This window comes from Echeneis naucrates, chromosome 15, assembly GCF_900963305.1.
Source record: "Echeneis naucrates chromosome 15, fEcheNa1.1, whole genome shotgun sequence".
In the NCBI taxonomy this organism is placed as follows: Eukaryota; Metazoa; Chordata; class Actinopteri; order Carangiformes; family Echeneidae; genus Echeneis; species Echeneis naucrates.
This window is the reverse complement of record NC_042525.1, coordinates 6,760,692-6,786,009: the sequence shown is the minus strand read 5'-3', so window position 1 is coordinate 6,786,009 and position 25,318 is coordinate 6,760,692. Positions and strand designations below refer to the sequence as shown.

The window sequence follows — 25,318 nt, the reverse complement described above, 5'->3', positions numbered from 1 at the left end:
GCAATTTTTGATCCAGGACGCATGGATAGATATGTGAAAGATATGTCTGAGCTTTTCATTTCCTCAGCCAACAGAGGGAGGAACATGAGGAGCTCAAAGGACAGAAGGGAAGGAGGCTGGTTGGGGAGGACATGCAGCCTTGAACACTGCAGACCACAGAGGTGTGGTAGTGGGAAGCTGCATCATTTACAGCTCTCCATTCATATACTGATTCTCCACACGCTCATCCTGCCTGCAACCAATTTAGATACATTCATCTGTGTCCACTTTAATGGCATGCCAGGGAGCAGTGCATTGACAATGGCCTGATATTATACAGATGGTAGTGTGCGGGACCTTAGTGTAATCAGTTATGCGTGGTGAGTGATATGAAGCATAAGACTCACTGAGGGCTACAGTACCCAGAGTGAGCGCCCTGCAGATCTATGCACAGTGTATTCTCTCTGACCTCAAATATTTGGTTTGTAGAATGAACCAGGGTTTATTCAAAGTAGATTTTCAGCCTCCCCTATTCACTTGTTGGATAATGCATTAATGAAACACTCAGTATCTGTAAACATAGGATGGAAGCAATCTGCTCCGGATGAATAATATGGCCAAAAGTCCAGATGAGACTGTGAAATTTCTAAGAGCCAAGACTAATAACAGCTTCCATTAGGGGATGAGAACATTCAAGAGGCAATGTTGGTCTAGTGAGGAGCCAGCAAAGTAGGCACCCAGCTTGCATGAATACACTGCACAGACATTCAGCTGATCAGTGGGAACTGGGCTCATAGTTTAATATAGATTTATCATCTTTAACACATAAAAATGCTAATTCATATTGTCAGCCCTTTTTCCTCTCCTTAGGAGTTGTTAAAGTCAATGAGCTCTTAAAACTCATCACTGCAGATGTGGTAGGGCCGTGGTTGTTGTAAAGAGATGTTCGGAGGCTCCCTCAGGACTGCTTTGGCTTAGTTTCCATAGATATTCAGAGTCTGTAATTTCTGTATTTGCCTTTGGCTGTCGTGTTTGCATACTGTGTGGTAGTGAGGAGTTGGATGATAGCTGCAATGGCTCTGTAATGGTTATTTTAGCATTCTGTCACTCGGTACCCTTGTGCTGCCACATGTGTCCCTTTGTATTGTGAAGGAGTTTAAAAGAAGCATAACATGCCATGAAAATTATTGTGACTCTCTCGCTGCCCTACAAGTTTTTTCCTCTCATCTATTTCCTTCTGCTCATTTTTAAGCACTCTACAGAAAAATTTCCTTTATGGTATTCAGTGTCTAATTGCCAGACTGCCTAATTAGGGATGTTACCCCACACACATCATACATTCATGCATTGAGGACATCCATCCTCTCTCACAGAAGGCTTAGAGTCTCCTTGTTGGCATTTTCCCCTGCAATGTATAAATTTGTGATGAAGCTAGTTTGCCATCTAGTGGCAAGCGTACAAATGGCAATTTATTCACATGTGGTCTATGATTGAGTCCTTGTGAGGAAAGACCCCATGGAAAGCTTTAGCCAAGAGCCTATACGTGCAATCTCGGACAGCTGAGCTGTGTCTTAAGTCGACTGCAGTGTCAGCCATCTCTTTATATGTCCCTGAATATTTAGATGGCTTGAAGTTAAAGAGAGCATTGTGTGCCAGTCAGAATGGTGAAAATACTAAGCTGCATTTGAGCCCCTGCCAGGCAGCTGTCGGCTTTGCCGTTCTCTTCCTGCCCCGTCCGCTCCTCTTAACCCTCAGTAAACAACTGGAACAAATCCTATTTTATTGAGGCTTTCACCAAGTGCAAGGGATCTCTGCAAGCTCCAGTGCCCAGGCATTTTTAGAGCTTGTGCAGTGTCCTAAGATGGCACCCAACAAGGGCAGTCAGAAGTAGGGAATTTGCACTCTGTCTCTAATTGGATCCTTAATCAGAAGCAGGTGAGGCTAAGGTCTCCAGTGTGTTTTGTGGCATTTCAAGCAAGCAGCATAATCAATATTTATCCCAGAAGCATTGATATCTGTTTTGACACAGTGAAACCAGGCTTGGTGTTGATTCTGACAACTGCAGTATATCAAGCTGCATAGTTGGTGTGAAGTCAGTCACTGAATATTTGTCCGCCTCACCAGCTGACACTCAGAATTTCGAGGTTTATGCCCAGAAGCTACCAAATTGAAGTGGTGTATGTATGTATGTCAGTACTGCCAGCACAAGTTTGTTTCTTGTGAAGTACTGATCCACGTAAAGTGAGAATACGATAGATTTTGCATTAATGTGTTGCTGTGTATTTCAAAAAGATTTTACAATTCCGGGCAAGGTGGCATCGGAATGGCACATTACTGAACTAAACATGGTCAAATTTGTAAGACGATGCTGCCAGAACTGCAGTGTTTCTGAGCTCTTTTGTGCATACTGTATGCAGCTCTTATGCTAGTCTTTCTTATGCCTATGGTTCATGGTGCAAATTTCTAAATGAGAATTTAGAAGATACTTTTTACAAGGGGGAAAGATTACATTTTTAGAATTAATGGAAGAATAAGTGAGCTTTTCCTGGCAGTTTAAATAATTGTCTGCATCTTGTCTGAATCTGGTTTCAATAAGTGTGAAGGAGGTGAAGCTTCGACTAGAGGGACAGAGGCTTCAAATGCATCTGGTTGTGTGTCACACTTATCTATGTGTCTTTCACAAGGCAGGAGCAGACAGCCATTTTCACTGGGGAATTAACACTGTGACAGGCTGTCCATGAGCCAAACTTTCTCCTGTGCAACATGTGCCCATTGATCTGTGTGTGTTTCTGCATTTTCTGGGTGTGAATACACAATTCAAATCCTGGGTGTCCGTGAGCTTTTTTCAGAGTTAGTGACCTCATTTTTATTCTGTGTGTTGTTAAATAGCATGAGGATACAGTGTGAGTCTACACATTTGTTTACCAAGCACATACAGTTTCTGCTCACAAGCCAAACAGTAATTTCCAGTTAAACCCATTACAGCAGTTAGACGAAAGGCTAAGGTGGCTGAAGTACATGTCTCCAGAGGGGGATGAGGCTCAGCTCAACCAGAATGAGCGGGGTTGACATGTGAGTTTTTCAGTCAAGAAAAGGTCATAGTTTCCATGAGCTACAAGAGAAGACGCGACTTGGTTTGGTAATGTCCACTAGTTTGCCCTTCAGGATATGGAAGGACATGCAGTGATTAGTTGGTCAGAATGCAAGTAGAGGGGGTATTTAGGCTATATTTGGTGGATAGTGAATTATGCACAGTTTATAAATTAACGTCTAATCCTAAATGAACACTGTGGCTTCATCTAGTTAACAAGTTCAAATTTGTGCATTCAAGAAAACACAGCATGTAGTAGAGAATTAATGTAAATTGGAATAAAGAAAAAGCACTTATTCAGTGTTCTTTTGTTTTACATAGAGAGGTCCATCATCAAAAATCAATGACAAGATATTACATTTGATAACAAGATGACATTCAAATGTTTTAAAGAGACTTACCAATTGATACCTACATATTAAATCCAGTTACTATTAGAGATGGTACTATTAACAACTTTTGCTATTAACCACTATTTAAAACGTCAAATTATCCAGCCATGGAGGCTGTGTAATGCTGAGATGTTGTCACAAAGTGTCAAAGACTAAATCGTCATTGTCATCTGTAATCGTGGAAGTGTGATTATTTGTCTCATGATAATTGTAACATCAAAATCCATAATGGTGTGATCCCTAGTCACTGTGTCCTTTTCAATTGTGTGTCAAGTTTGAGTCAGGTGGTGTTCATTTCAGAGGGCTCCCCCTTCTACTGGCCCCCAATGTCAGCGGCGTTTTTCAGGTGGATTATGCGCCTTTTTTATGGCATATCTGCTCTACCTTGAGCATATCTGTTCTGCCTTTTCCATTTGACAATAGTTTGGGTAGTCAGACATGGAATGTCTCAAAGACCATGTTGACATTTGGGATAAGGATTATGGAGTCATCATGAAGGAGTGCCTCTGGTGTGTGTCACTGTCGCTGTTGAATTTGCTCTCAGATTGGGACTTGTGTGTTGGAGGACTGAGCCAGGCCCCATGTCTGCGCTTTCCTTTTACACTTAACAACTCAAAGCATGGTTGAAGCCAGTCAAGGCAGGGATCCATGTGGATTAAGTCAGAAGTTCAAAATACGCTGTCAATCTACACAAGCCTCCACACCTCAGCTCAAAAGTGTACTCATTCTAGTTATGCAAACACCATTATTGAATTTGTAGCTAATGTGGGGGCGCTTTTCACACTTCTGTTTTATGGTTTGCAGCTTTTTAGAGTGGAACTGATAAATACTACATGCAAATATGTGTTAAGTCTTGCCAGCCCATCTTTCATTTACTCATGAGGCCAGTTCATCTTTTTCACTAGTACTTTTCCCTTTCCTTTCCTCCACGATCCCTTCATCTTTCTCCACCTCCTTCCATCCCTCCCATCCTTCATTTCCTTCCTTGCTTGCCTCTATCATCCTTCCCTCCAATCTACTGCAAAGACATGAAGGAGGGCTTCACACTGCAGCGCTCAAATAATAATCAAGCAATAGGATGTTGTCAAATTTATAGGACACTGAGTGTTGCATAGCAACAGAGATTGCCAGGGTGATCCAACAAGCGCTGGAAGTTGGGTGAAGGAGAAATGGGGCAAGTGGCAGGAGACATGAGAAGGATGGAGAGACACCAAGAAGAGAGAGAACCATAGTTAGGAGAAAGGGATGAGATGAAAGTAATAGAATGATAATATTACGCACAAAGGGAGACTTGAAGAAATAGAAAAGGAAATTAGAAAGTTAAGGTTGGCTTAGCTGAAAGAAAAGGTTTACTGATACTTCTGGCTGCTCATGTGTGCTTGCCATTCTTTGATAATGCAAGCTATTATTATCACCATGATGTCATATTTTACTTTGGCATTTTGGCATACATGAGGTGTTAACTTTCAAAGCAGCAGGGTGAACTAACCATTCTTTTAACTAATGTTCAGAATGGCAGACTGCTCTTTTACTCTATTCACTACATTCCTTATACATCAAGGAGAGCAATGTTTTGGTTTTGCTTTACATGTTTTTTTATTTTTTACACATTGTCTCACATTTTTTAAAGTTGAAATCCTCAGTTTCAGGTTGCTGTTCGTCGTTGTTGCCTAGAGACTGCTTTGGACTGCAGTTCACCTCTGACAAGCACCTTTCCCCTTCACCAAGAGAAACAGGACATAACATTTACATTAGTTTGCAGATTTTCTAAAATTTGCTGTTGGAAATGTAGCAAATTTGAGCCATTGCACTCATCTTTGAAATAATTTCACTGTTGGCTATTACAAAAACCTATCCATTTTGTGACCCACCATTGCTCTCTGAGAAGGGAATGTGTTTTGTGCTTCCTATCATTCTGGTACGACACTAACATACTTTGTGTAAAATTTTAGAATTTTGCAACTGAAAATATGTTGAATCAATAAATTAAACAGTTTTATTTAACCATTACATTTACACTAGAAAAGGCCATTGCAACATAAACATAAGGCATAGTTGATTTGAATATATGAAAGAAATATTTGTCATAATGTCAGGGATGACAGCCAAAAGTTGAACTGTTACTGCTGGCAATCACTGGTGTAAAAGCTTTTGCACGAGTGTTTTTGTTTTTTCAAAATCACAACAAAACAATAACCTCTAAGTGCAGAAGGAAATGTTGTACCTGATTGAAAGTTCAATTATTAATTCTGATGCCAATCCTAATTCACATTGGTTGAGGTCGTCAGTCCATCACAGGGCCAACATACAGAGAGGAACTGCTCACACTCAGACCTATGGACAATTTAGAGTCACCAGTTGACCAAACATGATGTCTTTGGACAGTGGGAGGAATCCGGAGTACCCCCACGCAGGCACAGGAACAACATGCAAACTCTGCACAGAAAGGCCCCAGGCTTGGGAATCGAACCTGCAACCTAACAGTGGTAACCACTATGCTGCCATGCCATGACTGAACAATATTCTAAAATGACCTAAGTTGTAAATGTCCCAAAATCCCTTTTGTTACGTCTGTATGACATTCTAGCAGGTACAAACATGATATTTTGAATCAATCATATCATTGAAATGGCAGTCTGGCTACATTCAATATGAAACCCAGCGTTAATAATCTAAATGCTGAATCTGTACTATTTAGGTGCTCATGGTAACCACAATGTTTGTTGGCATCTTGATTATCTCAGTATTCCAGAGCCACCATATCCCTTCAGAGGCAGTTATCGCTCTGTGTCACTGGCAGGTGTTTTAGTTTGGAGAGTCAACTGAGTGCAAACGGTGATGACAGCTGTGCTCCGGACTAATTACTTCTTGTCACTGTGGACAAATTTGTTGGGGACGTCGTGCTAACTAGAAGTCTTCTGGGCAGAAAAGTGTCAGTCTGACCCTAGGGTCACCCAGTGCAGTTAATTTTTTTTATTATTTATTTTATTTTTAATTTTTTTTATGGATTTCTTTTTGGTGAAAATGAATGTGGTTGTAAATCTGGTGTCAAAAAAGAAAGAAATTCAATACAGCTAATATTAAGAGCTGTCCTAAAATTAGAGACACCTTTCATAATGCAATACAATTAAGCACCACCAAAGTTGCCATAAAGTTGAATCAACACCAGTTTCAACAAAACCACAAATGTGGTTAATTTAAAATATTTGAATTACGGAGTTACACTATTTTAAAACAGTATGAAATCCCAAATGACAATAATATCAATGACGGGAAATAAAATCCTACACAAAATCATATGATTTTTCTAAGAAGTAACTTTGAGATAACTGTGCAAGGATGGTACAGGGCTACAGTAATAAGTTAATCATTTGGAGTTTATCCTTGATCACCATTTAGTTGTTCATGCTTAATATGAGTTCTAGAGTAATGGTATTTATTTTGATGATAATATGCAAATACGTGGATACAAAATTATGAAGCACTTTGGAGTTAAAAGAGATTTAAGGGCAAATGGGGAGAAATAATTTTGAAAACTGCATAATTCATGATCTGTTTGAAATAATAGCATATGAAATATGCATTAGCTAAATTACTTATCTATGTAATCTGCTTTTGTTATTGAATTTAGGCAGAAAGGAGAGCAACAGGGGCTAAGGCTAGAACAAATGATCTGATATTTTTGCAAACATAGCAATGATTCTCTGTCAGCATTTCATTATGATAACACCACCCTGTTTTTTTGTCAGAGTCAGACCTCGAATGTAATATTTTTTAAAAATCTACATGCTTAGTGCTTATTGAAGACTTGGCTGGCTGCTCTTTTCCCACGACAAAGTAATCAACATAAGTTACATTTTGAACATCATTTCATCATTTCAAGTAAATAAATTTAAGGTTTAAATGTGCTCTCCCTACACAATGACATAATTCAACATTTTCCAGTTTGTCTTGATGGGACTGCTCAGTCAGGCTCATTAGAGCACATGTATCTTTGAGCAACATTAATACAGATGATCAAAAGACACTGGCCAACGCTGTGAACATCAAACAGCATGAACAGAGGAAAAATGTGCTATCCCCAGGAGTAAGCGCAAACTGGTTCCATTGTGTCATTATCAAGGTTAATATTTACCGTACTACTCGTCTGTTTTCATCATCCTGTAATCTGTAGAGAACAAACAAGAGAAATGCCAGCATATGAGCAAGAGCATACATGCAAACAGATGATGAAAAGCATTATATCCCAGTTAAGTTCCTTCCTCCATCTTTGTCGCAGGCAAATTGTACAAGTCAAAGTCGACCCACTTAATCAAAGTCTGCATGCATGACAGTGACAGGGGCAAAGCTCTGTAATGCTCTATTTTTCTTCAGCAGCCAGTGATCCTCCCATCTTCACAACTCTTCACAACCATTAACTCTTTGGATAGAAGTGTTTTTGCGTCACCCCTACTGACACATACAGTAGAAGAGAATTACAGTCTTTCAATATCGCAATAGTGTCAGATGATGAAACTCCCTTTGGAAAGAGGTAATCATATTTAGCCTTAATATTATCTGCATTGTGCCGTACTTACATCCTTGATTACGCTGCTGTACAGTGAATTGATACTGGCTGGAGCATTACCATCTCCTAATCGAGCTGATTTTACATCTGTCCTGTCTGTGTGTGTGTGTGTGTGTGTGTGTGTGTGAGAGAGAGAGAGAGAGAAAGAGAGTAATTCCATACACTTCTCATAACACAGAGCCAGTGAATCTCTGCCAGTTCATAGGATAGCTGTATGGATATCCACAAGAGCTGTATCCTCTTTTCTCATGAGAAATGATAAACCCTCTTGACGTAAATTATACCAACTTTGGTTTGGCTCCGATAGCATTAAATCTCATTAAGATGTCAGCTTTTCAAGACTTTCAGATTTTCAAGCACTTGGGCATTTTGTAATTCACAAAATACTGAAAAAGTACAAGGCTTCCTTCGTTTTGACCTCGTTTTGCAGTCCTGGACAGCACTGCCTGTCTTGGCCTGCTTGCTGCTGTGTGTGCTCCTTGGGTTGATTGATGCACCAAGGGACTCACACAGCTGGAAAGGAGGCAGTAAACCAGAGGAGGGAACAAAGAGTAGTGGGCCACACGGGGTGCAGCAATTAAGCTGTTTTCTTGTTGTTAATTAAAAGCAAATTAGAGACTGCGACAGAAGTCGCTGTCTAGTCTCAATTGCTGGCAGCATTTATGCCCATCTACACCTGTTGTTGCATCTTCACTCACTCATCTCAATCCTTTATTTCTTTCCTTAGGGACGGAGAGGAAAAACAGGGGAGCCTGGACCCAGAGGCCTTCCTGTAAGTGATGCACATGAGCAGATACCTACAATACATTTTGGCTTTATGTTTTACTTAACTTTTTCTCATTTAAATTAAAAACTTTTAATCCCCCTCAAAAAAAAAAAAAAAAAAACAGGACGTAATGTCTTAATTTTATGCACCCATTTCAGTATAAGAAAATATGGGCTGTTCTTTTCTCTTTTCTTCCTTCTATTTTTTTCCAGTCAAAATCAATTTCAATTTAACCTTTATTTGACCAAGAATTCCCCAGAGATTACCAGTGCCATCATTGTAAAAGCATATTAAAGCAAACAGCTGATGAGGACACCAGAAATGCCCTTAAAATCCATCTTAAAAAGAGCAATTACACTCCATCTTATTCATAGTGAAACCTCTGTGTGAAGTTTGCGTTTTAATTCCATGCTGAGGCTATATTGATCCAGCCAAAATCTCCCATTCTCTCATTCTACTGCAGACAGGCTGTATTATCAGCACAAAACCACAAGGTGTATATTAAAGTAGCACTTGAGAATGCTTATATTGATGAGTAGGACAATTCTTCCTATAAGGCCTGTTGACTTCTTGAATTATCGTTGTTTCCTCCGGGGTCCAAATCAATCCCAGACATTATTTGCGTGTTTGTTAAGTGACCCACACACTAAAGGGCACAAACACCACAATACATTAAAGGAGACAGCTTGTCAGACATTTAACTGCTGAGATGCCATCACACACAGAAGTGTTTAGGCATTGTGTATCTCAGATGCATTGGGGGTCCAATTATTTTCATGGATTATTGCCCTAGTTACATTCTTGATCAGGACATAAGGTGTTTTTTTTTTGTTGTTGTTGTTTTTTTTCTCCCAACAAGATTAATTTTTGTTTGTAAAACTGAGCTCCTCTGTGTTAAACTTCTCAAACATTTCTCAATGTAGCCACAGACCTACTTATTACCTCATAAAGTTGTAGGACATAGTCATAGGTGAAAAGAAAGACAGGATGCAAAAGACGTGACATTTCTAAATGGCAACACCCTGATGATACCCTTAGCATGTGCCAGATTTCCCTCCATCATCTGGTACTGGCATTTATAAGTCACCTGTTTTGCTGAGGTAGATCTCAGGGGAAAAAACCATCTTTATTCAAAACACACACCAGGGCGTCACTCTCTGTCCATTGGCAGCAGGACAGTGCTTCAGTTGAGGGAGCAGTTATTTTTCCAAGTTAAATTAGCAATGCACAATAACAGGAGAGTCTGTGAAAGGCACACAAAGATAATCTATAGTCTGTTAGAGGCCAGCCATGTTTTCATGAGACCTAACATAACAACAGAGCAAATGTTAGAAAATACAATACATCAAGCCTATGCTGTAAATATGAATATTTTTCAGGTGAAATTGCTAGTTAAATTTTTGGGTTTTTGAAGTTTTATATATACAGTCATAGTTTTTAGAAATAAATATAAATGCACATCCACACATACACACACCAATGTGTGTGTGTGTGTGTGTGTGTGTGTGTGTGTGTGTGTGTGTGTGTGTGCGCGTTTATATGTCTTAGGCTGACATGAAATCCTTTACCTGTGTGAAAAGAATGGTACAGTGCTTCCATTTGTAGGGTCCCACAGGAATCACTGAGCGAGTGAATGTTAAGATATCACTCTGAACATTATTCAGAATCAGAAATAATTTTTTATGAATCCCCGGAATTGACATCTTGGCTCCATCCATTACAAAACAAAGGATAGACATGTGGGATATAAGGCTGACATGAGATGTCTCCCTGTTGGATCTGCACTTCCAAGAGGGGAGTCAAGATGACTGAGCAGTATTCACTCTGGCAGTCTTCCCATCAGACAAAGAGTTTTATCATCCTGGGCTGTATTACAGAAACTTCTGAACTTAACAGATCCTATCATACAGTAACGCTTTCGTAACTATGTTAATTAAGCTTATGAGCTGATTTTTTAACAAAAAAAAAAAAAAAAAAAAAGCCATTATGAATAGTTCCAAAATCAATGTTCCTATCGTAGCTTCAGACTTCCAAAAATATAAAACAACCTTTCCAAACTTTAGGATAACAGCTAAGCTGTTAATAGATACAGGCTACCCGGGGCCATGATACTGCAGTCAGCTGTGCAGCTACGACCAACTGTGGAGAAGCAGATCCAGCAGCACAAGGCTCTGCTGGTTGTCTGACAAATGCCCTTCATTTTTTGCAAGAAGAATTTTTTGAAGTGAGGTAGCATTTTTTGTACATTTCAATGAGAAATCTTATAAGTTACAAAAATACTTTAGTGAGTTGAGCTAAGAAAAGTAGTATTGGTTGCTAGGTAACAGATATAAAAATTGATAACCAATGTCGGATTGAGTGTTTAGGATTTTTCAAACTGAGGTAAGATAGCATGAACAAAAAGAGAGATAGCATTCCTAAAAGTATTTAATTTAGTAATACCAAACCCAAAAAATGTATAAATTAACTTAGTTTTACTTTTGCTCATTGTAATGCACACCATTGTCTAAATAAAGATGTACCATTTATAAGTGGCTGTAGCGAGAAGCCAGCCCAGATAAGTCAGACATTTATGTGACCACAAGCAGAACCTCTTCTTGCTTGACTGACAGTTTTGTGTTTGTAGTTAAGTGCAGAGCCCCCTCACTGGAAATGACACCTTTCAGTCAATTGTAGCCTATTCACAGTGCAAGTTAAATAGCTGTTTCCACCCTGCACCTCCTGCAGCGCAGCACATCGTGGCTCAGTGCTCATACTCCATACAGACAGATGGCCATTAGGTACAGTGCTTTTGCAAACAGCATTTGCAATCATTTTCATGAAGCCCAGGGGTGCTGTATCTCACCAAAGGCACATGAGATTTGCAATGGAAAAAAAACCCTCCAACATGAACCTCTACCAGGCTTCCCACTGTCTTTTTTGTTACCTGTTCCCTTCACAAACCCACCCCCATCCACCACCTACAAAGCCTCCAGTGGCCCACTTGTGATCATGCCGAGAGTGAAAGCTATTGTGTAGTGGACAACCCCTTGACCGCAGCTGTTCATTTGATGTATAGGTGCGTCGTTTGCTGGGGTGTCAGCTCAGACTGCAGAATTCCTCCTGCTCTCTGTGCCCAGAGGAAGGAGACATGTCAGCTAGCCAACCTTGAAAAAGAAAGTTGGCTGTATTAGGACACGCTTATTATACCTCAAAACAAATGGGATTGCAGGAGCAATACCAGGTGGAGACACAATGGATAGAGGTTTTGTTTGGATATAGAGTCATCATGTATTACCATGTCATACAAAGTCAAGTTTGAGGATAAAATGACAAATTGAAGTTACCCTTGATTACGTTTCCATAGGTTCTGTACAGCCGTCATCTGTCTCAGCTTTAATATCTCCCTCAAATCGATCTCATGATTAAAGCATATGTTAAAGACCTTTGACTCATACTAATGTTAGTTGATTCAATGCTCTAATACTTACATTAATATCCAAGCAAGCCATGCCCTTGCCATGGATCAGTCATGCTCCAACATTGTAGATACATCTTTTCTTTATCATTATAAATTCATGTTTACTGCAGATAAGACAGCTCTTGTGTCTGAGAGAATTATATCACACTTTAATCTGCCATAGTGAAACAAATGCAGTATTGCATTTAAAGGAATGTACACAACTCCACATGATGAGTGAGAGAGGCTTAACAAACACTGTTGCCAAGACAAATGAAGTTTCCATTAGCAGTAATAATTGAACAGCATCAGGGATTCTCCCTACTTTTCAGCGGCCATCCTTTTGCATTTTTTAGCTTGGACAAAACAGATGCAAGTTAAACTAAACTGCAGTTTGTGTAACATCTTTGTGAACTGAGCCCCCTCTCACACTCTCAGCAGAGTGTGAATGTTTTAGTGTACAAAAAAAGGACGTAGCTGCAGATAGCTTTCTCATGAATCACATCTCCATAACTATATCTCCCACTGACAATCTCAAACAGGCTCAGAAGGAACACTGCAGATATTGATGGAGCGACAGGAGAGATGTAGACAGGCTTAATTGCAGTTTGATAACTCGGTGTGTCTCAAAGTCAACCTAACACTCACAGACATCCACAGGTGGACCATTTCTACCTGTGTAAAGGTAATGTGTAATGCAGTTAAGATTATCTGAAATGTCTATTAACTTGTTATAGACATTCTCCTCTCTGGAAATTGCCTGGAAATTGACTTTGTATGATCTGCAATGGAGATCTAGGAAAGACAACCACCAAAATGTTTTTCCATCAGCCTATGCCAGAATGCAGTATGGTGCATTTGTAGATCTGTCATCCTGTCATAATATTAACTTTCCTTTAAATGTGATTTAGATTGAATGTCAATTCAAACATTTTTTCCTCTCTCTTTTAAATTGGTGTATAAATTTCTGCGTACAGTATGATTTGTAGCTCATCTTGTGCCACACTGCCCTGCCAACATGTTCCTCAGCTTTTTCTACATTATTATGTAAGCTCTCATATCTCCTGGGTTGAACCACACCCATCTTCAAAATTCTACCTTCATTTCAGTCTCAACTACACACCTGTAAAGTTTTTAACTATCCCTGAATGGTTGAGATAAACACCTCCACAACTATTGCATCTGCTATATTCTGTGTCTTCAGGACCACACTTTACCAGTTTAAAACGAATATGGCTGCTTGTTATAGTGGTGATTTTTTGTTGAGTTTATTAATAATAATAAAAACAAGTGATTCCACTGGGTCGAAAAGTCAGTACAGAATTTAGTTATTACTCAAATTCAATTTTGCCACAAGTCTCTCGTCCCTGCCTAAAATATTAATAGGACAATCTGTTCATGCATAGCAGCAGTCTACTGACTTAATAACAGCTCATAATTTGGACAAGGAAACAGCAACTATATCTCGTCAAATGATAGGTATCACAGCAGCTGTCGGTAGTGAGCTGGAGGAATGGGGAAGGGGCTGTGGCTGAATGGCAGTTATTGTGTTACTGTCCAGGCACTGCTAAAGAAAGTACAAATATGCTGCGACCTTTCTGAGGTGTCCCTCACTCTTCTTGGACCAATATAAAACAATATAAAACATATATTCTTAAAGTTTAAACAAAGAGCATTTGAAGAGTTCCCTAAAATTCTCGGTACTTGCCATGGCAAACGATAGTCTAAAACCTTTCATTCAATCTTTTTTCACTTTTGTCCTTTTTATTCTCTTGTCTGAAAGAGATCTTTATTAAATGCATCAACACATGTGAAGCAATGGATTTCTTCCACTCGAGAAGGATTTGATTACTTAATTTCTGTATGTCTGTCATGTAACTACATAATGGCTCATAAAGACCAATTGTAACAGAGGTATTTGAGCGTAGAAGGTTATACGGAGGTGAAAAAGCATACAGAATGTTGTGTTTTCTACTGAGGCTTCAAGAAAGTGTGAAGATCCCCAGCATATATGCGTATAACGTCCAGTTCTGTCATTCTGTCTATAAATCTATAATCTAGAAATAAATCATTTTAATTATTCATTCTCTATGTGTCTTGGCCAAGGTGCAAGTACATTTGTTTTACAGTTTCCTTTACTCAGAGTATTCCCCACATAACTGACAGGAAGAAATCCCACTACGGACAATCCAAGGGCAGAAAATCAGCAGTCATAAAGTGCCATCTATTGGCAGACAGAGGAATGATTTTAACACGGAAACATGTAAAATACTGCAATGCAACAGGGGCTTGAGCTTTTCATTATGCTGTTTGACTCACACAACAACATAGTCGCAAAAACCCGATAGTCTGAAATTGTTTTCCTTTTTTTCCCTCCTATAATAAGCCACAACCCCAAAGTGTTTTGGTTTGAAGAGGACACCGTATTGTATGCTGTCCTGATTACTCATTTACTCATTGTCTCAAGTTTCAGCTGTCTTTTTCAGTCTGACTTTGCTGTCAGTCACAGTCAATGATCTTCTTGGTTCACTTACAGGGAGAGAAGGGCGAATCTGGAGACCCAGGAGAAAAAGGAGAGAGAGGAGACCCTGTACGTATCTTTCTGCAGTGACATTTACAGTGCCATTGTGTTACAAAGTCATTAACCATAGGCCTCCTTCCATAGGGTCAGCCAGGAGCTGAAGGGGCCAGCGGGATGAAAGGACAAAAAGTAAGTCACATCAATGCCCAGTGTCATACACAGTAATTCCCTCTATTTGTGCTTCTTGTGTGTGTGTGTGTGTGTGTGTGGGGGGGGGGGGTGGTATAAGGTAGTAGAATGGATATGATATAGCACATTTCAGACTCTAAACCTTTCCAATTCAGTCATCTTCTCTTAGCCTGTTTTTTCTACAGGACTCTGAAATCATCAAGCACAGAATAATGAATCTGCAGGTTGTTATTTCTTGTTTTTTTTAGTTGCTTTTGTTTGTATGCTTTGTACTTCCAGTGTGATCAAAATCAATGTCTTGCTGTTGACAGCTTGTGCTTGTGTGCTCTGCGTAAATGTGTATCTTTTTTTGTTCTTGTTCATTGAATTTTGTCCAGGTGATACTGATATTTTTTCAGTGAAGCTTGTAAGACTTGGACCCAGAAACATTGAAGTGGTGCAACAAAGGTTGTTCATTGTAGATTTTAGGAAGAATTGCTCACGGCTGGAACATGGGATGGGAGGCAGAGAGGAGTGTGGCTGGACTGGACGATGAACATAGAGATTTTGGCAAGTCACAAGTGAACCTGAAGTACAGACAAACAGGCAGCAGTCATGAAGAAACAGTGTAGATAACCTGATCTAAAGTCGGTGTGACGATGCTTTGGCAGGAGTAGGACCATCACATACCCACAAACACAGACAGAAAAGACAAAGGGGGAAAAACATGAAACATGAGGAAGGTGAAAACAGCAGGAATACATGACAGAAAATGCCCATAACTAATAGATCCTTTGTAGAGGAAACCCTCTGTGGTAAGCAGAGAGGAAAATCAGACAGGTTAACAGTTTTGCCCTCAGTTCTTTTACCTTGACTATTATCTCTGTTTGTATATCTATATTTCGCTTAACAGAATTGCATAAAACATAATGATGTCAACAAAATCTGTTGGAAAAGGGGGCATGTGTGAAGTAAGAAGCACATTGTTTGCTTCAGAAAGTGCTAACAAGTGGCAATTTATAACGCACTTTAACCATCAATGGTACCCAGACAATGAATCCTTGTGGCACACTTAAAGGTGCAGCAAAATAAAACTGAGTTCAGTAGGATTCATCTTCTGGGAGCTGTGAATGTACAAAGTGATGGAATAGCTGTCATTGGCACACTTAAGGTGATGCTGCTAGTTTTACTGAGAATCTCTGTAAAACATGATTGTGACGTGGTCTTGTATTCTAAGTGTGTGTGATAATTAGCATTTCTTGTGACGTAACTTTACTGACTGTATTCGCATCCTTAGATAGAGCCCCATTCATAGTGAACAAAAACATTTAAACAAATACCAATGGATGCCAATAAAACATTCTGTATCATATCTCATTGTATATGAGGCTACCTGCATGTGTAATTATACAATAATTAATGCTGCATTTTCATCCGGAGCAGATGGAGAATAACTTAACTCTTTCTGTTATTCATTCATTCATTCTTCTTCCACCACTTATCTGTTTTTTTGGGTCACAGGAGGTGCTGGAGCCAATTCCAGCTGACATTGGTTGAGGGCGGGGTACACCCAGGACAGGTCGCCAGTCCATCACAGGGCCAACATACAGAGACAAACAAACACTCACATTCTGAGCTACAGACAATTTAGAGTCACCAGTTGACCAAAACATGCATGCCTTTGGACAGTGGGAGGAAACCCATGCAAGCACAGGGAGAACTGCAACCTTCTTTTTGTAGGGCAATAGCGGTAACCTTTTTTCTCTCTTTGAATAACAAATTTACACATTTAAGTGGGCTTAGTGGGGTACATCATGTATTCTTGGACAACTTTTTTGTTGTTTAGAACACTATGTATGCACAGGTGATGTGCTGTGTTGTCTTGTTTGAAAACACAAAAGTTATAGCTTGTAAATTATGAATAGGAGAAGGGAGACTTCCAAATCCAATGCATCACAATTCAGAGCTGTCTTATGTTTCCCTGAAGCAAGCAGGCATTACAAAGTTATACGTGGTGCAAGTGATTGGATGTTTGTGTGTGTACTGTATTTACATGGAAAACATGTATTTTGCATAATGCACACCATTGCAGTATACTTTTCAACAAGACCTGTGTGTTGTGTATTCACTCATCTCAAGGCTCTTCACAGACACTTTGAGTTTGACAGTAATTTCTCTGAAGCCTGGTAATGTTATTGCCTTCTTTATCGTTGATCCAAAACCTGTTGATGTTGCTGTTTGAGGTCACTGGAGGCAACTTGCTTTCAGGAGTACTTTCTAAAGTGTACTTTTAAGCTATGATGTTATTGCCATGTGTTTATCTCATGGTCCGGCTACCAGCAATGTGTAGTCACTGATAGTATGTTTCTTTTCTATTTGCAGGGTGATGTTGGTCCTCCGGGTCCTCCTGGCCCTGTGAGTATAATATATACACATAATATTTACAATTCCTCCAATATGCAATGTACTGTACACCTTACATTTCCAATTGGATTGAGGAGTAACTAAAATAACCAGGTCTTTGCTGAAAACCTAAGAAATTTTCAAATGTTTACATCCTACTTAATAATGTTCATAATTATAAAACATAGAACAAGTAACTTTGTTGGAAGGCATCAATGCCGCTCTGAAGGAGAAATGGATAACAACCTGGCATGTCTGATGAATACTGTAGGTGACACAGAGTGGGTGGTGCTGAGAAGATAGAATTCATTGCTAAGACAATTTAAAGTAAAAAACAAACTGTGAAAAATCAGTTTAAGATCTGCGAGGGAGCAGCAATAACTCAGATGACATGTGGCAACAAGTTTCTCTAAATTGAAATTTCAGTATAAAATGTGCCAAATAAGAACATGGTGTTGGAGACCACGTGTCACAATCTGAGAAGTTTGACATTTAGATGACTCTGTCCTAATGGGGTTTGTTCTAAAGATCCTCAGCCTATTCAACCTCTAAAGGCTTCAGACATGAGTTTGGAAACAAAGTTTGATGGCTTTCTTTCTTACTCTCACTTATGTTGCTTGTTAGTTGGGGATTCATATGGAAATTAGACAACTTAATTATACTGCAAGCAAAAATCATTCAATCTTCTTTGGTTTCACTGGTTCCTGTCTAACCATCAGAAACCTACTTGCTTAATAAGAATAGATATCAATGTTGGCAGTTTGAATGCATACTCTAAATATTGAGGTCTCGCTTTGCAATTATTTTAGAATTTTTCTTCCTATTCTGTAAAATTTGTTTCAGAGGATAAAGAAATGTTCTCCCGGAAGTGAAATACTCGGTCGTATTCATTGTTGTGTGGTGAGGTGTGGATCACACCTGACACTGGAAATGTACACTATAGCACACAGTGGAGGAGGAAAACATTAGTCATTTGATAAATGAGGCTTTTTGAATATTTAGCACCAGCCACTGTCTGTGCTCTCTGCTTTCCTGTGGCAGGTAATTTTGGCAGTTAAGCATTGATTTCCCTTACACAGCAGAAGCAAGGGTTCAGATCATTACCCTCCCTTCATAAACCTTCTTGTGCCTCTGTTTATTAGTAAGGGGGAGGAGCAGTGGGCTTACAGGCATACTTGGCCATCACATCCCCCAACAACCTTAAAGTAGCAAAACAGTAATTTTAACTCTCAGAATATCCTGTCTTTATTGCTGCCAGTATTTCTTCACAATAGAGTTTTATAATCTATTAAAGTGAATCTGTTATGCCAAGTTATGCGTAGTAATGGTTCTGTTCAGTATTTCACTGCTACTAGGAAAGATTATATCAAAATCTTCCGATCTGGCCATGTGCTGATGGCTCTGAGGTTCTTGTTCAACTTCTGAGGAAAGATAAGTGAGAGCAGTTGGTTTTGTCCATATTTCTAGGTCAAAAGTTTGCAGATTTTGCAAACAGTCCCATTGGAGGGCGTCAATAGGGGTAACAGTACATCACTAAAGGTTACTTTCACAATAGTTGGCAAATGGGGGAGAGCAATTCAAATATTCCATCACAGTAACACTCTCATAGAGCCAGCTGACACAGATTAGTCAGGACCAGCAAGTCCTCCAAGCTGAACAAATATATAGTTTGTGTGTCTGTACTCCTGATACAATTCATAGGAGTATCTCTTTCTGTGTCATCTCCACAAATGTACCAGACCTTCGTTGTCATGGTTACAGCAATGCGTATGTAGAGCATATTAACAGCAGCATGCTAGACCTTCATTTTCATGATTGCAATAATAAACATATAGTCATATTTATTGTACAATCACAGATTGGTTAGATTAAAACACAAAAGGCCCTTTTTTAGGTACAGGTTTTTCATCAAATAAAAACTGAAATTAATCTTAACTTGGGGGGGAAAAATAAGACACCAAGCCCAGAGACCTTGATAAAAGAATCGTATCTTCTAAAAATTTAATTGCTGTAGGGACACCAAAATGTTTACCAACTGGATAAGGCTTTGAGTTCCAGGTTTGCTTCTATTATCTCTTGTTTATTTTATCCTGAAACTAACCAACAGCTGAGACAGTTAGACCTGCATGTGGCCCTGAACCTGACTGAAAGGGCTTGAGGTCATGTAGATGTAATGAGTTCTGATGATTATAGATAGATAGAGTTTGATTTACTTCCTATCTTTGTTCAATTTTAATACATTTAGCCTGAAACACTGGCTTTGTTTTTTAACCTGTTGTCCAGTTTGCACAGAAATTTCTATTGTGTATTGCATATCTAGATTGTATCTAGACGTATATACGCCTGCAGTATTGGCAATGAAATGTGATCATGAGCAATCCACCTGAAGCAATCCGTCGTCACTCACTGCACTGCCCCACCTCTCCCTGACATGTGAGGGGTTCGGAATGTAATTGTAGCCCTTTTTAAAACTACATTTGAGGGAGAGCTTATTTCTTTGTGAGGAAAGCCATCAGAAAATTGGGATGCCGTGCAGAAATTCTGAGAGTTTATTTCCTGTTTTTCATTCTTACTTTCTGAAATTGCCAGATAACAAAAATGTTTAGAGAACACTGTGTCATGTCATTTCTTCTAGGTGATGACAGCTCATGGATTGAGACAGCTTTCTGGGACTGTAAGCAGCTGTTTATATCATAAAACTTTAATATTTATATTTATTATATATTTATTTTCTGTGGTTGTCTTCAAATTGTACACGAGGTACACTTCAATCGCATTTTGAAGTGGTCTGTTTTATGTCTTGTTTGAGGATGAAATGAATGAGAGGGCCGCAAAAGGAGAAAAGGGAGATCAGGTAACTATTTCTGTCATTAATATTTTTCCATATAGAGAATTAAACTCAGTATTAGTTTTCAAACATTGCATCCAGCATTTCTGAACACAGCATGAATACTAATTCACATTTTGTATATTGCATTAACTAAAGCAGCACTGGCGTTTGATTTAGAAATTGAACATCACCTGCTGTTCAATGATGTCTTTGTGCTGTAGAGGTGAAGCACAGAATAAATTGATGTACAATTATTGTTTGGGTCTCAAAACAACAGATGTAATGAGTTTAGACAAACAGATTACAAAGGCCACTGATGCAGCTGTTGACCAAACATTGAAATTGTCAGGCACATGAATAAGAAATATAAATAACAGGTAGCGATGGAAGAATCTACACGTGGAACATTCACTGAATAAGTAATTGAAAGAAGCTAACTAGGCCAATTAATTTCCTTGTGCACATCTTAAGAAAAGGCCATTGTGTATATCCTTTACTTTTTTGCAGGGAGAGAGAGGGGCTCAAGGACCACAAGGCTTCAAGGTAACTAGTTGAAGTTGTAGCACCAAAAGTTGAGCCATGATATCCCCAGTTGGCAAAATAAGGCTTTCAAAGTTGTGGGTACTACACTTTGAGCTGTAGAAAAGAAGAAAATTTTTATCTTCTTTTTGCTCCTCATCGATATCTTTCTCAACTTTTTTTTGCCACTTTAACAGGGAAGCATAGGGTTGCCAGGATTAAAGGGAGATACAGGTCCAGAGGTGAGTTTTTGTATTTATTACATACATTACAATAGCTTAAACAGGTATGTCTAAAAATTTATGAATATTGTACAAAGTTGAAAATGTAAAGAATGAGTCAACGCTTCAACACACGTGCGAGTGAATATTTCACTGTATAGAAACACTTAGTTTACTGTTGTAACCACTAAATGGTTAAGACTCACTCTTCGAGAATTTTGAAGTTCTTTCATGAAAATATCATACAATGTTCAGAATGATGCAGATTATTATCCCAATCATGAAATGCACTATATAAAAATAGCAGCCAGGATACTGATGCTTGTGTACTCCTTTTCTTAGTTATCATTTGACATAAACTCAGTTTCCATGGTAATATGAGGATCGTTCAAAGACAATAATGGGCTGAGAAAGGAAAAGGATATAGACAGCATAGCATAGCTGGGGTATAAGCTTGTAAATCTACTGGTGCTCAGTCATGAAGATATCTGCAGCATACAGTAATTGCCATGAAGACAATTCTTTCACTAAACAAATGGACAAAGTATCACAAAATATTTTTTTTCATTTATGTTTTGCCAGGGGAAACGTGGGCCCACTGGACTCCCAGGACTCCCAGGCGAGCAAGTAAGTATATTGGCTCTAGACACTGCAAATTTATGTCAAGCCTTCCCCTTTCTCATTGTCACCTCACCATTTCCTCTACTTTCTATTGCAGCCTGACAGAATGAAAGAGAAAGATGAACAGATAACCCTCAATGGGCAGGGACAGGGAGGAAGTAGGACTAAAAGTCCAGAATTTTTACACAGATGATCAGTAATCAAATTTAAGAATTAATTAGTGGAAAGAGGCAAATCTTAGCGCTGTATGCCAGGAATGGAGGCAGCGGCCCAATCTGTTCTCCACACCTGCTTTGGTAATGAGCATCTGTCTTTATTCAAAAGCAGGGAGGGAAAAGAGGCATTTCATAAATCCTGGCTAAGCGAAATTATGTTGGAACACGGCAGCCCACTGAAGCAGTGAGGAGGAGGAGATAAATGTGTGTGAAGAGATGAAGGCCTAGTGATAGATGTGTCTCTTTTCACCACTATTTACAGGGCTCGTCAGGGGAAGCAGGGGTGCCTGGGAGAGATGGCCTGAAAGGAGAAAAGGTAGGTAAACTTCAGTTCAAGTTTTCACTTCAAAGGAAAAATAGACAGCTATGATGTTTTATCACAGGTCAAGCATGCCAGACAACTTGTGAAGACGCATTGCAGATTACCCACCCTGCATACCATCCTCAATCGTGTAACTTTTTTGTTTTCGCTTAATCTTTTCCTAGTCGGACACTTTCCAAATATTGTGATGAAAGCGGCAAAGTGCACAGTTGATAGATTTGATGGGCTTTGTCAAAGTAAACACAGTTGTACAGAAGTCTCCCCACCCAAAGCAGTCACTCTCCTACACTGCAGCTCAATAACAGAAAAGTGTTTGAGCCTCCTATATTTATTCACATTTCTAATCGTCCTTCCCTCAAATAATATTCGCAGCAATTATTATATTATTTTTGTTTAATACATACAAGTATCAAAACAAACTGTCACTGTGATCAGCAGCGCTAGCGGCCAATATTGTTGACCAACCTATTCCTGTAAGCATAAAGCAAAGCAAACATGCTTTGTTTGAAATGCACACCAGCATCTCAGTGTGCTAGTGCTTTCACCTCGATGCTTACATGCCTGTTAGTGTGATGTGTGTTCACGAGTCACTTACATGCACTAACAGACTACATATGAGGCTGATGGGAATGTTATTAGCTTCACATGAAACATTGTTCTTGTGGTGTTTCTTGAGGAAAAGTCCAGCCAGCCCACGCAACATGTGGAAGAATTCTTTGTGGTTGACCAACGAACCAACATTGCTATCCAATGATTCGCAATGTTAAATCACTTATACACAACTAAATGATACAGGTCAAATTTGAACATTTCAGTGGTAGATAAAGTTTTCTCTTTTGGTTGAAAGTGTCGTAACAATAAGAGTCTGTAGATTTATTTGAGGGCCAGGAAACAAAAAACAGACACTACTATTTCTGCCTTATAGAAAGCAATTTTTGATCTAAAAACTTGATGGGCTTGCGAGGGTCTGTTCAGACATTTTGTGTTCAGAGAAAATTCTGATTGCTGTGTGTCTTTCTGTCTCTAGGGGGATTCTGGTGGAGTCATGGGGCCACAGGGACCCCCAGGTCCTAAGGGTGAGCCTGGAGAACCTGGAGGTGGATATTTGGTGAGTTCTATGTAATATGCAGTCACTTTGATCTGTCAGTGTTCACTTCCACCATCAAGTGATAGAGTGCAAAAGTTGTAAACATTAGTGTGGAACATGAAAATGGCACAACACAATTCTGCAGAAGTTCTCAACTCTTAAATCATCCCCAAAGAGCTGGAACAACAGCCGTAAAGGTAAACTAACCTCCACTGTTCCAGCTGCGTAGTTGCCTTGACATTATGGAGATATAATTCCATTAAATAATCCGCCATTGGATACCTCAAGCCTGGATAATCACCTATCTTCCCATTTTGGAGCTTATAGCTGTTGAAGCGCTCTCTTTTATGGCCGTAGCTTTGCATATAGAAATGATCATTATTGCATCATCAAAAAGGCAGTGCATGTGCAGCTAAGCCCTCATTTGTCGTTGATGCCACTTGCACTCAAACATTGGAAAACTGTTGACAGCTTTAAGCAATCATGTTTGTCTATGGCAATTCTGAACTGAACATTAAGGTCAACAGCAGACCCACTCATCAAGAAAGAGGTGCTGTGTTCAGTTTAAGCAGGATAGTAAGGCAAATATTACACTCGGGAAGAAGTATTTAAACAATGTCGAAATTGATGCAATTTTGGAATAGAAGGCTTTGTGTATGTGTGTATAAATCTCAGTGGGACATGTTATAAGCAAGCAATTTACCTTTGTTGTTGCATTGTTCAAAAGCTGAGCATACCAAATGTCTTCTGCATACATCCCGATAATGTTTTAATTAACATCAATGCAATTTGTAGACACTGGAAGAATTCTCACATTTTATTGTCTTTGTGATGTAAAATAACTGTAAGAGGGAAAAGGCAATAAACAGGACTCAGACTGTCTTAAGTGTTTTTAATGCATGGAGTAGTTTATATATACTTTATTGATTTTGCCTTTAAAAGAATAATGAGGAATTTAGTCTTTGTTTCTTCTGACTTTAAGTATATGCATGAATCATGCCCCCAATTTTTACTGAGCTCAGACTTTTTTACTGTTTTACTGTTCCCCTGTTTTATGCTGGTGTGAATTTCTTCCTGAAACTGTAGAAGTGTTGCATTAGTTCAAATCCAGCTTCTGAACCTAATCTACATTGTACAAAGTAGGACTTGTAACACAAATGCAGCCAGAGAACAGGAATCAATGTCCCATCAGGAAAGTAAAGTAAATTATGCTTAAAGTAGGCTTGACTGCAATCAAGGTTTTTCTCTGTAGTACAGCATTATTAGTCTGCCTCTGTATCTAGACAGTATTAAAAATGATGGAAACAATATGGGTCATGAACTCTTGATGCAGTGTTCAGTGTTCAGACATTTTGCATTTGGATTTTAGGTTCAGGTTTCCTGTTTAAATTCTTGTATTACCCTGCACCTCAGGGCTCAAAGAATCAGTGAGTCCCTGTTGTGACACTCCATTCATGTTTTGTTTTGTTTTGTTTTTTAGGGTGATGGGTTGTCTGCAACTAGAGGGTCTCGTGGGCCCAAGGTAAGAAGCACTGTGGTGGCAAACAATCACCAACAGAATGTTGCATGTGTGTTCTACAATGTTTGTTAACTTCTTAAAATGAGTGATGGTCTGTTTGGTATGTCAGTGTATGACATGTATATGTGTTTTGATAATCAGCTGCAGTATAGGTCAGTTGCTCCAAACCTTTTTTGTTACCTTTAACCCTAGGGCATTGTCACATGAGCTCAAGCATCCCCTCACCAACAGCCCCTGAAAGTTTGGATGATATTTAACACTTTTATAGAAGTGGATGTTTGGCAGGAATACAGTTTTCTTATAGAAACTGGGCCATTTAACCATATTTGATCATTAATTTAAATTGTTCACCTGTTACTTTTTGCTAAAAGAAATTGGTAAAATATCTGCTTTTGATTCCGTTACTTTTTGCTTAACTCTTTAGACTTCCCCACTCTCCTGATAGATAGTTTTCACTAAGTCTGCCCTCTTACCCCTCCTGGCAGTTTATCTTTTGGGTACAAGTTGGTTGGGAAGTTTGTTTAAACACTAATAGATATCATGCTGTTGTTCAGAGGTTTCGAAAAGTAAAGCTTAAAATAATAATCATTATTAATCGTGTTTTATGGGAAAAAAGGCCTTGATCATAGTTTTGTGTCTCAGCCTTGAAGCTACTAAA

At 39.1% G+C, this 25,318-nt stretch overlaps 1 protein-coding gene across 3 annotated transcripts in view; it reads left to right on the top strand.

Annotated features, from left to right (window-relative positions):
* The window catches only part of LOC115055795 (collagen alpha-1(XIX) chain), an 88,748-nt gene that overhangs the window by 38,638 nt on the left and 24,792 nt on the right, over window positions 1-25,318 (top strand). For all 3 annotated transcript variants that reach the window (XM_029521819.1, XM_029521818.1, XM_029521817.1), the window contains 12 exons: window positions 8,757-8,801; window positions 14,771-14,824; window positions 14,900-14,944; window positions 17,306-17,338; window positions 19,962-20,000; window positions 20,136-20,180; window positions 20,664-20,699; window positions 20,873-20,917; window positions 21,479-21,523; window positions 21,995-22,048; window positions 23,082-23,162; window positions 24,622-24,663. In XM_029521819.1, coding sequence (XP_029377679.1) covers window positions 8,757-8,801; window positions 14,771-14,824; window positions 14,900-14,944; window positions 17,306-17,338; window positions 19,962-20,000; window positions 20,136-20,180; window positions 20,664-20,699; window positions 20,873-20,917; window positions 21,479-21,523; window positions 21,995-22,048; window positions 23,082-23,162; window positions 24,622-24,663 — 564 coding nt within the window. The remainder of the gene's footprint in view (window positions 1-8,756; window positions 8,802-14,770; window positions 14,825-14,899; window positions 14,945-17,305; window positions 17,339-19,961; window positions 20,001-20,135; window positions 20,181-20,663; window positions 20,700-20,872; window positions 20,918-21,478; window positions 21,524-21,994; window positions 22,049-23,081; window positions 23,163-24,621; window positions 24,664-25,318) is intronic.